A 15,497-nucleotide genomic window follows, 5' to 3' on the forward strand; every position below is an offset into this window, starting at 1 on the left:
TCAGTAAAATGAAAAGATCTCATTCTTTCCTATGATGAAATACTGATTTATGTGAAAAATCATTCAAACTTCAAAGATAAAAGTTCATGATTTGTGTAATGCTCCTGTTAGTGTTTTTTTATGTCAGTGTGTTATGATTTCTGAATGAGAAGTGTTGCCAGTGTTTTGGTGGAACGAGTTTATTTTGAGGTCTGAGTGAGTTTTGGAGGTGAGATTAACCAAAAGTAATGATTTTTGAAAATATGGCTTCAGTATTGAACAATGCTCTTTAGCAATTGAGAAAAACTGTAAAGTTTATGGCTCGCAAAACTCGGGCATCAAAATTATCTCTGAGTTTCCAAGAAGTAAATACTGAAAGGGTGTTCATCTACAGTTTCCGACTAGGAAACTTATAGTCATGATAATTCCAATAGCATGCGACAGTTTAATGAGTTCATAAAAAATAGAGGCATGAAAACCGATCAAATCCACAGACAGAAACGCTTTTGTTTGTTGACAGAGGGAACTGGCAGACTGTTCTTGTTGCTCGACTCGACACATTCTCTCACACACACACACACACACACACACACCCATTCCAGAAATTGTGTATGACATGCATTGCATTAAAAAGCTTTGCTTGTCTAATGGCTTCGGCTGCTGCTTCAATATCCTAAACATTATTTGTGCGTTTGTTAAATGATGTCACTAATTCCTCTAATTAGCAGTAATGACTCTCTCATGGCTCTCGTTATGATGACCTGAGCTTCATATGGAGTGGCGTTTAGAGGTAATGACCCTCATCTGCGCTGACGGCAGTAAATTACACCGTTTCCTGTCATCTTTGCGTTTGCTAAATTGGGAAATTGACTTCCTTGTCCGGCTTCTGGAGAGCCGAGGAGAAGCTCCTGATGAACGTGATGACTGACTGTATCGGATCAGAACCGGATCAGAACCGGCTCACAGTGAAGCGGTTCGACCCAGACATCGAGTCGCATCAGAACCAGGCGTCTTCACACAATACAGGCTACATATAAATAATACAAAGATTGAACTAATTAACTAAGTATACATTTAGATGTAAAAATACTTTTGAAATAAATTGAGTAGAACAAATACATTTTGATTTAAATACAAACATTTGATAAAAAAAAAATTACATTTGTAAAATATATATACATAAATAAATAGTAACAATATTAAACTGATAAACTAAATAAACAAATACATTTTAATAAAACATTACATTTATTAAAATAAATACAATTTGATTTAAATAAACTAAATAAAATAAAAGTTTTTGGTGGAAAAAACCTTGACATCAAATTTCTTTCCTTCATCATTTCTCAGGAACGAAAGCATATAATAAAGGTGTGTGTGTTTAGAGTGTTTGATGAGGATCAGGGCTGGTTCTCGCGCTTCAGCTCCGGTTAGTTTAGCTCATATAATCTTGGTTTGCGTGTCGAGTTCCTCCGTTCCTGAGGCGAGGCTGAAACCAGGACACAGATCTCAGTGTCTGACAATCAGACGCTTAATTCCTGGATGATTTGACTTCGCCTCAGTGGATCAGATGTTACTGTGGGCCGTATTAAACTGGTGTTTCCCTTCACACACACACACACACTTGTCCAAACACTCTCACCTTTAAAGCTCCAGATCTCACAGAAGCTTTCAGGACATCAGGAACAAACGCTTCACTTGCTTTGTATGATCAGAAAGAGTCTGTATGATCTCATGCTTCTAAAGTAACATGTGAACCCCGGAGCGATTCCCACGACACACGAGCACATCATACACACGCACGACCCACACCCACACACACACCCACACACACACACACTCTCACGCCTCGGCCTCGAGACCAACACACTGAAGTATTGCTGATGTTAGACTCAGATTGAACAGCGACGGAACGCTTTATTGCTTCGTTTGAAGATGATCTCAGGGCAAAAACAGCGGATGTGAAAGTGAGAAAAGCATTCAAACATTCCTGAATTATTACCCAGAATGCAGCAGCAGTCGAAACACAAACGGTTGGTTTGGTCGTTTAAAGAGTAAATCTAATGTAAAGTAGTTTTGTTTCGTTTTGTTTAATTGATCTAAATACGGATAGTTTGACTAATGTGTTTCAGCCTGTAAACTCTCTTCCCTGCGGCTTCTCATTCTGATGTTAAGATGCTGAACAGTGTTTAGACCCGCTGATCTTCATTTATTCATCATAATAACATTTAATATTCCCACAGGCACATTTTGATGACATCATGTGAAGCGGGTCAGCGACTGATGATGAAGCTGCTGCTCTTTCTTCAGTTCGAGCGATTTACAGTAAATCTCAAATGAGACACTTTTAACAACAGCTACAGGTGCAGTGAAACACACACACACTATGGCAAGCCCTTTTAACATTTAAAAGCTAAGTTTGACTATCCGGAATTAACATTTGTAGATATCAACAACGTCTTTCTGACTAGGCGTGATTACATTTTGGATAGTTGTAATTGTCATTCAAGATATCTGTAACGTAATTGTGACTAGTCGAAACGACAGATAGAGATATCTGTAATTCAGTTTTGACTAGGCAGAATGAAAGTTAAAGATATCTCAAACGTCATGTCTAATGCAAATTATTGTGCATGACGTTGCTCTATTTTAGATATCCATAAATGGGTGTTTCTGCAACTACGGGCACTTTTAAGTCCCAGGAGTGAAATTTTAGATATATGTTAAAATTTGTCATTTGATGTTTCATAAATATAAACGTAGTGTCAATACACACCTTGACATAAAAAATAATGAATAAATAATATGATTTAATGTAAAATTATGAAGCATTTATAGGTCCAAACACCATTTTTGCTCATGTCCCACACCCGTGGTTTCAATGTTGAGATACTTAAAATTAGCTCATTCTTTTACAATATGACATTATTTCAAATGGAATTGTTTAATATACAGATTCATTTACTGCATCTTAAAATTCTTTGTATTATTTACTGATCATTTTTATGATTTTTTTAACTAAATGTACCTGTCCCACACTTTTGAGTCCTTACCGCAACAATGAAATAAAGCTTTTATTATGAAATTTTATCGAACACAAACAAGTCTAGTTTCTATGGAAACAGAAATTATCACTTGAGCACATTGCTGACAGACTGGGCCACCACACTACCTCACTCACAAGATACCAAAAAAATAAGGTAAACATCATCTTTTCTGCTCTAGTATTTATTGTGCGTCCTTACCATTCAGCTTAATAATTGTGTATTTTTGAACTACATTTTAAAAATAAATGTATATTACTGTTGAATTCATGTATATTAAGATGCTAAGAGTCAAAACTAATGTGGTAGGCCTTGCTAGCTGCCAATTAGCTAAAATATTAGCAAAAATGTCATTTCCGCAACATGTCTTTACCGCAGCAAATTTAGGTGTTGCGGTAAAGACCTTGTGTTGCGGTAGAGACAAATTCAAGGTTTACTGTATATTAAATGACAAATATTCAGTATATTATTAGTACTGAAGTATATATTAGTATATATATATTAGTATATATATAAACATGACATTTTTTACATAAAAAAAAAAAATGTTGTCCTTACCGACACAAGATGTCATTACCGCAGCACTGCTCTATTTTCATTTTTTTCACATTTTCATTTGCAAAAAAATATTTTTACACTTAAGTTGAGATGATTAACACATTGAAATTGCAACATCTGTCATAAAAAGTGAATTATGTTATCTTTTGTGTGTATGGAAACAATTGACATCTAAGGTTACTGTACATTTTTTACATGGCATAGAAAAAAACATGAAATTCCCTATTTTGTATATTATTTTTTTTATATCAGTATTTACAAAACTGCATCAAATTTGAAAAAGCTATTTAAATATATTAAATTTTTTATAGAAATTACTAAAGAAAAATTTATAAAATGAACGTTATTGTAACATTGCGGTAAGGACACTTTTTAAGAAGATGACCCGAAAAACATAAAAAATAAACATGTTCCAGATTAAAATCTTAACAGCTACATTCTATTTTGTGTACATTTTTATATGTATTATAGACTGTGATGGTTAAAATTGAAATTCATAGAGGTTGATTTTTTAAAAATTGGGATAGTCAAAAGTGCCCGTAGTTGCAGAAACACCCAAATACGTAATTTCCCCTCCCGCCATAATCAAAGAAGTGGGTTCATTTCCTAATTTCTATGAATGGAAGGAGAAAGAAGCAGTCATGGCGTTGGCTGTAATTGAAAAAACCACCAGAAAATGTTTCCATGTTTATGATCATGCTTAAAATAACCATAGGTTATTGTTGATGTAAGATTTATGCGTGAGAGAGATGCACACTAATTCACTTTAATAAAAATGCTGACATGCTATTCTTGCCATGGAAGAGCAATAACATTAACTTCCTTAGATGAGAAAAAAAAGTTCTTAGTTCAGATTAGGTCTTTTTTTTTTTCACAGTAAAAGCCACGATAGCCTGTATTGACTTCAGTTTGAAACAGTAGCTAACAGCATCAGGCCCCGTCCACACTACTGCGTTTTAGTATAGAAACGGAGAATTAAAACGAATATGATCTCCGTCCACACCAGCGTTTCAGCTGCGTATTAGAACTAATCTCCGTCCACATTAAAACGACTGAAAACGCGGATCACGTGACCGTTCACCAACACTGGGCATGCGCATGCCGGTGTAAACCTAGAGACTTTCAAACATCAAAATGTAATTTATTAATATGTATTTGTGTCAAAATTACATATAAACATATTTTCCTATTCTATTTTGCCTGGAAACGCTTCCAACGCTTGCGTGTCGCATGAAAAATAGGCGTCGGTTCTATTTCTAGCATGCACGCGTTTACCGCGCCTGAGACGCGGCAGTTTCTTACTGTGAGAAACTGCTCCAGCGGGTGGAGTTTACTGGTACTGAATATTACCTGTGTGTAGGCTATACTCCATGACTGATGACCCCAATCATAGAGCCGAGCGTGAGCCTCTGCCTCATCGTCTCTAAAGTCCTCCGTTTTGACCCGTCTTCACTAAAACGCCCTCCGGAGATTCAAAACGGGGTCGGCAGCGTTTCTAAACTTCTCCGTTTTAGGTCTTCGTTTTTGCCGTTTTAGTCTGGACGGGAGGTGCAAACGTAGCAAAAGGTCTCAGTTTCTAAACGAAAACGCAGTAGTGTGGATGGGGCCTTTTGACTATATTTTGACTAGGCAGGATGAAAGTTACAGATAGCTCAAATTTCAGATATCTCTAATATATCTATAACTTGATGATAGATATCTACAATTAAATTATGCCTATCCCTAACTCCAGTTACAGATATCTACAACGTCATTCGTCTAGTCAAAGCTTAATTTAAGATATCTGAAAAGGAACATGTAGATATCTTCAATTGAAGTGAATTAAAGATATCTTGAACTGGAGTTATGACTAGTCGATATCTCAAACTGGAATTACAGATATCTACAGTTCAGTTACAGATATCCATAATTCACATAGTGGATATCTGCAACTGAATTCTAGATATCTGTAATGATAAACCCCATACAAATGAATGGCAAAAGTGATGTCATTTGTCCTAGGAAGAATGTAGTTGCGGATATCTGAAATGTTCTTTTTGACTAGGCAAAACTGAATTACAGATATCTGCAACATATCCAGTTTAGCTGTTAAATGTAAAAATGGCTTGCCATACACACACACACACACACACACACACACACACACCCCAGTTCTGAAACACAGAGAGCATCAGCGGATCGAGTGTCATTTGAATTTTAAACTGAAGAAATGTAAAATCCATTCTCAGAAACCTCTTTGTCTTTATTGCATTATAGTCATTAAAATAGCATGAAATATCAATTATTCCAAATTGTGATTTTTATATATATATATATATAAACCTTCAAAAATATTTATGAAGTTTTAACAGATCAGAATATCCTAATGACCGGAATATTCCCACAAACGAGGCCAGAAAGGGATCATAATCAATATAATGACACCAATTATCTTTTCTATGTTTAGGCTTTTAAAGTCACTTTAAAAAACTGTTGAACATTGTAAAGGTCATCATGAACACATGGAGATTTACTAGAATCTCAAGAATGTTTAGAAAATGGATGAATCTATAAAACCTTAAAGGGGTGGTTGATTATGATTTGACTTTTCTAACTTTAGTTAGTGTGTAATGTTGCTGTTTGAGCATAAACAACATCTGCAAAGTTACAACGCTCAAAGTTCAAAGCAAAGGGAGATATTTGCTTTTAAAGAAATACATTTTTAAGAACTACAACAAACGACTGGTAGAAACTACACAACATTCCTCCAGGGTTAGTGACATCACCAACCCTAAAATTTACATAACCCCGCCCCCGGGTTAGTGACATCACCAACCCTAAAATATACATAACCCCGCCCCTGGGTTAGTGACATCACCAACCCTAACATTTGCATAACCCCGCCCCCGGGAACACGCAGTGCATGTTGAGAAGAGGAAGAGTCGTTGTAGTCGAGCTCATTTGTGAGTTCAAGCTAAAGCTGTCGCATCCGTCTTTTCACATTTATTCCAATATAGTTCGAAACACAAATGCAATAGCGTGTCACTCTGTAGGCATCGTACAACAGTTCCCACAGGAGCGATTTATAGATTATCATGACAGAATATGCTAACTGAAGATAGTTAACTCCACATCAGCAACACAAACTCATCAACTAGCCGTTCAGAAACGTCCTGTTGCTCTACATGCTGTCACTTCTTCTTGAGTCTCTCCATCATTGTCCGACTCCAGTTTAAACATAAAAGGCAGAACAGTTTCTGACATTGTAGTGCATGTGTGTGAGGTAATCGGAGCTGCTAACACACACACACACACACACACACACACAAGCTCTTGAAGCACCGGGAGCAGCAGCTCATTTGCATTTGAAGGGACACACACTAAACTCACCCTCAAAAAGGGACAACTTTAACATGCTGTGCAAAAACTATCTGTGGGGTATTTAGAGCTGAAGCTTCACACACACACTCTGGGGACAACAGAGATCTTGTGAAAAGGGCGTTATACCACCGCTTTAAGACTGTACAGTTCAACATGCAGGCTGATGTCTGTGAATCATTACTGTACTGATCAGTCAGTAATATAAACCTCATGAAGTTTCCCTCGTTAAAGAGAAATACAGCGCCTCTGAAATGTAAATAATCGTCCTCATGATTAGTCAGTCATGAAGACGATGGACAGAGTCTTCTTCAGATGCTCAGTGTGATGGAGCGGATGCTGCCGGCCGGGATCTTGGCGTCTGCAGTTTCTCCTCGGATGCGGAAGATCACGCGTGTGCTGGACGGGATTGTTGCCGTGGCGATCAGCGGTTTTCCCAGCCAGCCCTGAGCCCCTCGCTTGTACATGGAGACGGTGACCTGCACACACACACACACACCCTGGATATAAGACACTCTGCCTTGTCCAGACACACACACTTTCAGTCTTTGCACTTGACCACTTGCATGACGTACTTCCTCTATGTGTCCCAAGTGTTCAAGCAGGCGTAAACACTGCAAGTGTGTGTATCCTGTCAGTAGTCGCTGTGTAACTAACAGAAAACACACATTTAACATTGTGCTGCTTCTAATTAAGTGATAAAAACAGTTGCAAATGTTGTACAGAATACACACAGCCTACACACACCAGACTCATCTCTGCACCAATAAAATATGCAACACTTTATGTTTTTACTACCAAATGATATGTATCTAATTAATTTCAATTACAGTGGAATGTTTTCCTCGACATGAGTTCCCGAACAGAATGCATGATGGGATACGCTCTGAAGTGTTATTGGAGATAGTGTGTGTTTAGTGTATTGGAGACAGTATAGTGTATCTCTCGGTCTCGTGCACGCGCTCGCGGTGGCCAAGACCAAAAGTGTCTGATCTGGACAAGGCATGTGTAACACTGAGTCTGCCGTGACCTCTGTGGACACCTGGTTCAGTCTGTCTCGTGTCGTCTGCACTAAACACACACAGCGAATGCTGAACCAAAACTGAAAGAAAATCCAGTCCGGAACAGAAAGCTGGATCTTCACGCGGAGCGACACATAATGGAGGAACAACAGTTGAGCATCAAAGACGAGGCCGGTCTGAAAAGCAGATCTGTGGATTACACTCATGAGTCCCGTCGCTCGTCTCCGGGTCCGTGTGTGTGTGTGTGTGTGTGTGTGAGTGAGTGAGTGAGTGTGTGTGTGAGTGAGTGTGTGCGTGTGCCACACAATGGCCGTTTAATGAGATTCACACATCCACAGATAATAGACGCGAGTATTTCCAGCCTCACTGGATTAAAACCATTCTCTTTTCATGGCTTGATTTTCTTTCATTCTTGATGCCCACAATTTTTCAATTATGTTTTTTCTAGCCATCCATTCTTTCATCTGAGAGGGAGTAAACTGGCGAAGGGTTTGTTAATGGAGGCAGAGATCAGCGTTCGCTGTGTGTTAAAGCTCTTTTAACATGACAAAACACACACACACACACACAGCCACAAAAAGCCAAGATAAACTGCACGTGTGTGTGTGAGAGTGTGTGTTAGTGTGTGTGTGAGAGTGTGTGCGCGCAAGAGTATTTGTGTGAGTGTGAGAGTGTGTGTGCGCGAGAGTGTGTGTTTTTGTGTGTGTGTGTGAGTGACTGAGTGAGTGTGTGTTTGTGTGTGAGTGAGTGTGTGTGTGTGTGTGAGTGACTGAGTGAGTGTGTGTGTGTTTGTGTGCGCGAGAGTGTGTGTTTGTGTGTGTGTGTGTGTGTGTGTTGTTTTAATATTGGCCTTCCGATGCAGCTAACCCACACGTTAACGTCCCTGTAATCCACACACACTCCACACTTTTCTTGTCTTGTTTTCCAGCTCTAATATCTAAACATTCTTAAACACGGAGCGTCTGCTCGCGAGCGCTGGGACTCTGCAGCTCGATGACTCTCTTCAGGCTCAATTCATGCCGGATTGAATTTGACCTCACAAACATTCGTAATGGCATTAGACGAGCCGCACGCACACGACTGCTGCCCTGTAACTCCATTTAGCAGCCAAATCGGGTTTAAAGACTTTATTGATGCCCAGTGTTATTAAGTGTGATCATCAAAACAACAGACAATGAGCCAAAGTGTCCACTAACCGGTTTATCTCTGAGCACAACAGATGGAGAAGCTCTTCAGAACGAGGAACTGCAGATAAAGACCATTTCAGATAAATATCAAAGCACAAGTTCTGATAAAAACCTGGCTAATCGCATTTTACAGCAAATGAGGGATTAAAGGAGAGCGACAGATTTTATTGGCAATCAGGAAGTAGATGTTCATTAAAGTGCCTCATTTCTAGCAAAAACACTCCACATGCCTGACATCGGTCAAACCCAGCGGTAGATTAACTCACAAAGCGCTGGTTAGTATGGGTCAGTCTGCTGCTGCTGCTGGTTAGTATGTGTCAGTCTGCTGCTGCTGGTTAGTATGGGTCAGTCTGCTACTGCTGGTTAGTATGGGTCAGTCTGCTACTGCTGGTTAGTATGTGTCAGTCTGCTGCTGCTGGTGCTGCTGGTTAGTATGGGTCAGTCTGCTGCTGCTGGTTAGTATGGGTCAGTCTGCTACTGCTGGTTAGTATGGGTCAGTCTGCTGCTGCTGGTTAGTATGGGTCAGTCTGCTACTGCTGGTTAGTATGGGTCAGTCTGCTGCTGCTGCTGCTGCTGCTGGTTAGTATGGGTCAGTCTGCTACTGCTGGTTAGTATGGGTCAGTCTGCTACTGCTGGTTAGTATGTGTCAGTCTGCTGCTGCTGGTGCTGCTGGTTAGTATGGGTCAGTCTACTGCTGCTGGTTAGTATGGGTCAGTCTACTGCTGCTGGTTAGTATGGGTCAGTCTGCTGCTGCTGCTGCTGCTGCTGGTTAGTATGGGTCAGTCTGCTACTGCTGGTTAGTATGGGTCAGTCTGCTACTGCTGGTTAGTATGTGTCAGTCTGCTGCTGCTGCTGCTGCTGGTTAGTATGGGTCAGTCTACTGCTGCTGGTTAGTATGGGTCAGTCTACTGCTGCTGGTTAGTATGGGTCAGTCTGCTGCTGCTGCTGCTGCTGGTTAGTATGTGTCAGTCTGCTGCTGCTGGTTAGTATGGGTCAGTCTGCTACTGCTGGTTAGTATGGGTCAGTCTGCTACTGCTGGTTAGTATGTGTCAGTCTGCTGCTGCTGGTGCTGCTGGTTAGTATGGGTCAGTCTGCTGCTGCTGGTTAGTATGGGTCAGTCTGCTACTGCTGGTTAGTATGGGTCAGTCTGCTGCTGCTGGTTAGTATGGGTCAGTCTGCTACTGCTGGTTAGTATGGGTCAGTCTGCTGCTGCTGCTGCTGCTGCTGGTTAGTATGGGTCAGTCTGCTACTGCTGGTTAGTATGGGTCAGTCTGCTACTGCTGGTTAGTATGTGTCAGTCTGCTGCTGCTGGTGCTGCTGGTTAGTATGGGTCAGTCTGCTACTGCTGGTTAGTATGGGTCAGTCTGCTGCTGCTGGTTAGTATGGGTCAGTCTGCTACTGCTGCTGCTGCTGGTTAGTATGGGTCAGTCTGCTACTGCTGGTTAGTATGGGTCAGTCTGCTGCTGCTGCTGGTTAGTATGGGTCAGTCTGCTGCTGCTGCTGCTGCTGCTGGTTAGTATGGGTCAGTCTGCTGCTGCTGCTGCTGCTGGTTAGTATGGGTCAGTCTGCTGCTGCTGGTTAGTATGGGTCAGTCTGCTGCTGCTGGTTAGTATGGGTCAGTCTGCTACTGCTGGTTAGTATGGGTCAGTCTGCTGCTGCTGGTTAGTATGGGTCAGTCTGCTACTGCTGGTTAGTATGGGTCAGTCTGCTGCTGCTGCTGCTGCTGCTGCTGGTTAGTATGGGTCAGTCTGCTACTGCTGGTTAGTATGGGTCAGTCTGCTGCTGCTGCTGGTTAGTATGGGTCAGTCTGCTACTGCTGGTTAGTATGGGTCAGTCTGCTGCTGGTTAGTATGGGTCAGTCTGCTGCTGCTGCTGCTGGTTAGTATGGGTCAGTCTGCTGCTGCTGGTTAGTATGGGTCAGTCTGCTGCTGCTGGTTAGTATGGGTCAGTCTGCTGCTGCTGCTGGTTAGTATGGGTCAGTCTGCTACTGCTGGTTAGTATGGGTCAGTCTGCTGCTGCTGCTGGTTAGTATGGGTCAGTCTACTGCTGCTGGTTAGTATGGGTCAGTCTGCTGCTGCTGGTTAGTATGGGTCAGTCTGCTACTGCTGGTTAGTATGGGTCAGTCTGCTGCTGCTGCTGCTGGTTAGTATGGGTCAGTCTGCTACTGCTGGTTAGTATGGGTCAGTCTGCTACTGCTGGTTAGTATGGGTCAGTCTGCTGCTGCTGCTGGTTAGTATGGGTCAGTCTGCTACTGCTGGTTAGTATGGGTCAGTCTGCTGCTGCTGCTGGTTAGTATGGGTCAGTCTGCTGCTGCTGGTTAGTATGGGTCAGTCTGCTGCTGCTGGTTAGTATGGGTCAGTCTGCTACTGCTGGTTAGTATGGGTCAGTCTGCTGCTGCTGCTGTTTAGTATGGGTCAGTCTGCTACTGCTGGTTAGTATGGGTCAGTCTGCTGCTGCTGCTGCTGCTGGTTAGTATGGGTCAGTCTGCTACTGCTGGTTAGTATGGGTCAGTCTACTGCTACTGCTGCTGCTGCTGGTTAGTATGGGTCAGTCTGCTGCTGCTGCTGCTGCTGGTTAGTATGGGTCAGTCTGCTGCTGCTGGTTAGTATGGGTCAGTCTGCTGCTGCTGCTGCTGCTGGTTAGTATGGGTCAGTCTGCTACTGCTGGTTAGTATGGGTCAGTCTACTGCTACTGCTGCTGCTGCTGGTTAGTATGGGTCAGTCTGCTACTGCTGGTTAGTATGGGTCAGTCTGCTGCTGCTGCTGGTTAGTATGGGTCAGTCTGCTGCTGCTGGTTAGTATGGGTCAGTCTGCTGCTGCTGGTTAGTATGGGTCAGTCTGCTGCTGCTGGTTAGTATGGGTCAGTCTGCTGCTGCTGGTTAGTATGGGTCAGTCTGCTACTGCTGGTTAGTATGGGTCAGTCTGCTGCTGCTGCTGCTGCTGGTTAGTATGGGTCAGTCTGCTGCTGCTGCTGCTGCTGCTGCTGGTTAGTATGGGTCAGTCTGCTACTGCTGGTTAGTATGGGTCAGTCTGCTGCTGCTGGTTAGTATGGGTCAGTCTGCTGCTGCTGGTTAGTATGGGTCAGTCTGCTGCTGCTGGTTAGTATGGGTCAGTCTGCTGCTGCTGGTTAGTATGGGTCAGTCTGCTGCTGCTGGTTAGTATGGGTCAGTCTGCTACTGCTGGTTAGTATGGGTCAGTCTGCTGCTGCTGCTGGTTAGTATGGGTCAGTCTGCTGCTGCTGGTTAGTATGGGTCAGTCTGCTGCTGCTGGTTAGTATGGGTCAGTCTGCTGCTGCTGGTTAGTATGGGTCAGTCTGCTGCTGCTGGTTAGTATGGGTCAGTCTGCTGCTGCTGGTTAGTATGGGTCAGTCAGCTGCTGCTGGTTAGTATGGGTCAGTCTGCTGCTGCTGGTTAGTATGGGTCAGTCTACTGCTGCTGGTTAGTATGGGTCAGTCTGCTGCTGCTGGTGCTGCTGGTTAGTATGGGTCAGTCTGCTACTGCTGGTTAGTATGGGTCAGTCTGCTGCTGCTGGTTAGTATGGGTCAGTCTGCTGCTGCTGGTTAGTATGGGTCAGTCTGCTGCAGCTGGTTAGTATGGGTCAGTCTGCTACTGCTGGTTAGTATGGGTCAGTCTGCTACTGCTGGTTAGTATGGGTCAGTCTGCTGCTGCTGGTTAGTATGGGTCAGTCAGCTGCTGCTGGTTAGTATGGGTCAGTCTGCTGCTGCTGGTTAGTATGGGTCAGTCTGCTGCTGCTGGTTAGTATGGGTCAGTCTACTGCTGCTGGTTAGTATGGGTCAGTCTGCTGCTGCTGGTGCTGCTGGTTAGTATGGGTCAGTCTGCTACTGCTGGTTAGTATGGGTCAGTCTGCTACTGCTGGTTAGTATGGGTCAGTCTGCTACTGCTGGTTAGTATGGGTCAGTCAGCTGCTGCTGGTTAGTATGGGTCAGTCTGCTGCTGCTGGTTAGTATGGGTCAGTCTACTGCTGCTGGTTAGTATGGGTCAGTCTGCTGCTGCTGGTGCTGCTGGTTAGTATGGGTCAGTCTGCTGCTGCTGGTTAGTATGGGTCAGTCTGCTGCTGCTGGTTAGTATGGGTCAGTCTGCTGCTGCTGGTTAGTATGGGTCAGTCTGCTACTGCTGGTTAGTATGGGTCAGTCTGCTACTGCTGGTTAGTATGGGTCAGTCTGCTGCTGCTGGTTAGTATGGGTCAGTCTGCTGCTGCTGGTTAGTATGGGTCAGTCTACTGCTGCTGGTTAGTATGGGTCAGTCTGCTGCTGCTGCTGGTTAGTATGGGTCAGTCTGCTGCTGCTGGTGCTGCTGGTTAGTATGGGTCAGTCTGCTACTGCTGGTTAGTATGGGTCAGTCTGCTACTGCTGGTTAGTATGGGTCAGTCTGCTGCTGCTGGTTAGTATGGGTCAGTCTGCTGCTGCTGGTGCTGCTGGTTAGTATGGGTCAGTCTGCTACTGCTGGTTAGTATGGGTCAGTCTGCTACTGCTGGTTAGTATGGGTCAGTCTGCTGCTGCTGGTTAGTATGGGTCAGTCTGCTGCTGCTGGTGCTGCTGGTTAGTATGGGTCAGTCTGCTACTGCTGGTTAGTATGGGTCAGTCTGCTACTGCTGGTTAGTATGGGTCAGTCTGCTGCAGCTGGTTAGTATGGGTCAGTCTGCTACTGCTGGTTAGTATGGGTCAGTCTGCTACTGCTGGTTAGTATGGGTCAGTCTGCTGCTGCTGGTTAGTATGGGTCAGTCTGCTGCTGCTGGTTAGTATGGGTCAGTCTGCTGCTGCTGGTTAGTATGGGTCAGTCTGCTGCTGCTGGTTAGTATGGGTCAGTCTGCTGCTGCTGGTTAGTATGGGTCAGTCTGCTACTGCTGGTTAGTATGGGTCAGTCTGCTACTGCTGGTTAGTATGGGTCAGTCTGCTGCTGCTGGTTAGTATGGGTCAGTCTGCTACTGCTGGTTAGTATGGGTCAGTCTGCTGCTGCTGCTGCTGCTGCTGCTGGTTAGTATGGGTCAGTCTGCTGCTGCTGGTTAGTATGGGTCAGTCTGCTGCTGCTGGTTAGTATGGGTCAGTCTGCTGCTGCTGGTTAGTATGGGTCAGTCTACTGCTGCTGGTTAGTATGGGTCAGTCTACTGCTGCTGGTTAGTATGGGTCAGTCTGCTGCTGCTGCTGGTTAGTATGGGTCAGTCTGCTGCTGCTGGTGCTGCTGGTTAGTATGGGTCAGTCTGCTACTGCTGGTTAGTATGGGTCAGTCTGCTGCTGCTGGTTAGTATGGGTCAGTCTGCTGCTGCTGGTTAGTATTGGTCAGTTAGCTTAGCAGTGAGCAGCTAATTATCTGCCACCACAAAAGCTTCTTTTTCTGGCTCTGACAACAACATTCAGTCAAGCAACACATCAGTATTACATTTAAGGCCATTTTTAGAGACTCCAGAAACCTCTCCAACACTTCACCTGCGATCACAAATTTGTTCATACAGTTACTTCCATTTTCCCACTTTACTGTAAATGACTAACAGACTCACAAGTGGGTAAAACTGATGTCCTCAGATAAACGAGAGACACAATGAGACCATAAACCTGTCGAAATCGACACGTTTCCCCATCATCATCATCATCATCATCATCCTCCACAGAACGCGCCTCCATCTGCATAATGAAGAGAACTCAAGCTCAACTTCTCAAGTTCCTTCAGTGAATGCAAAGCGATCAGACGAGGCTAATGAAACCAAATGAAAAGCGTTAATAGCAATTAACTGAACACACAGATAATCTGAGTGTCGTAGTTCTGAACAACCATTACGATCAAGTGTAGCCGCTTCAATTTGCAAGTTAACCAACAAAACTTGCACAATCGGTCAGTTGCTGGATGGTAAAGTGTGTGCTGACAATAATAAAAACGATCAAAAAAGAGTGAAAGGACATAATCATCCCCCTTCAGACAATATATTCAAAATATGCATAACATAATCTGACCTCGATTATACAAGAATGGACAGTGATTATCTTCACATTCACACTCGTGTTGAATCTGCGATGTAAATGCTGATCTTGATTTCCTGAAGTGCGTCTGAAGGGCTGTTGAAGCAGGAACATTCACAGGTTTGTGAGGATGAAGAGATAATTACACAAGCTCTGATCATGAGCAGCACAGTTTGAGTTTACAACACTTCCGCTTCATAGAAAACATGTCGAAAAATCAATTTATGGCCAAAATAGAGATTTCAGTGCAGCTTATTTTTCTAAAAATAAAATGTATTACTACTAAACCTTATTTATGTAACATATTTTAACTTATGTTAAAAATATACTGGCCACTTTTTGAAGTATATTTCAGAAAAATACAGTATTGTCCATACGTG

The 15,497-nt window shown here is 43.2% G+C and overlaps 1 protein-coding gene across 3 annotated transcripts in view; it reads right to left on the minus strand.

The window, feature by feature from the left end:
• Window positions 1–5,810: 5,810 nt before the first annotated feature.
• Window positions 5,811–15,497, minus strand: part of LOC311096400 (uncharacterized protein) — a 15,984-nt gene continuing 6,297 nt past the window's right edge. The window contains exons 7-8 of one of the 3 annotated variants that reach the window (XM_084135525.1): window positions 9,157–9,205; window positions 5,811–7,417 (exon numbers count right to left, since the gene is read on the minus strand). In XM_084135525.1, the coding sequence (XP_083991651.1) occupies window positions 9,161–9,205 (45 nt within the window). In that variant the 3' untranslated portion in view covers window positions 5,811–7,417; window positions 9,157–9,160. Of the gene's footprint in view, window positions 7,418–9,156; window positions 9,206–15,111; window positions 15,214–15,497 lie in introns of all 3 variants that reach the window. The other 2 variants (XM_084135523.1, XM_084135524.1) reach the window with 2 other exon arrangements.

This window comes from Abramis brama, assembly GCF_963993115.1.
Source record: "Abramis brama genome assembly, chromosome: 14".
In the NCBI taxonomy this organism is placed as follows: domain Eukaryota; kingdom Metazoa; phylum Chordata; class Actinopteri; order Cypriniformes; family Leuciscidae; genus Abramis; species Abramis brama.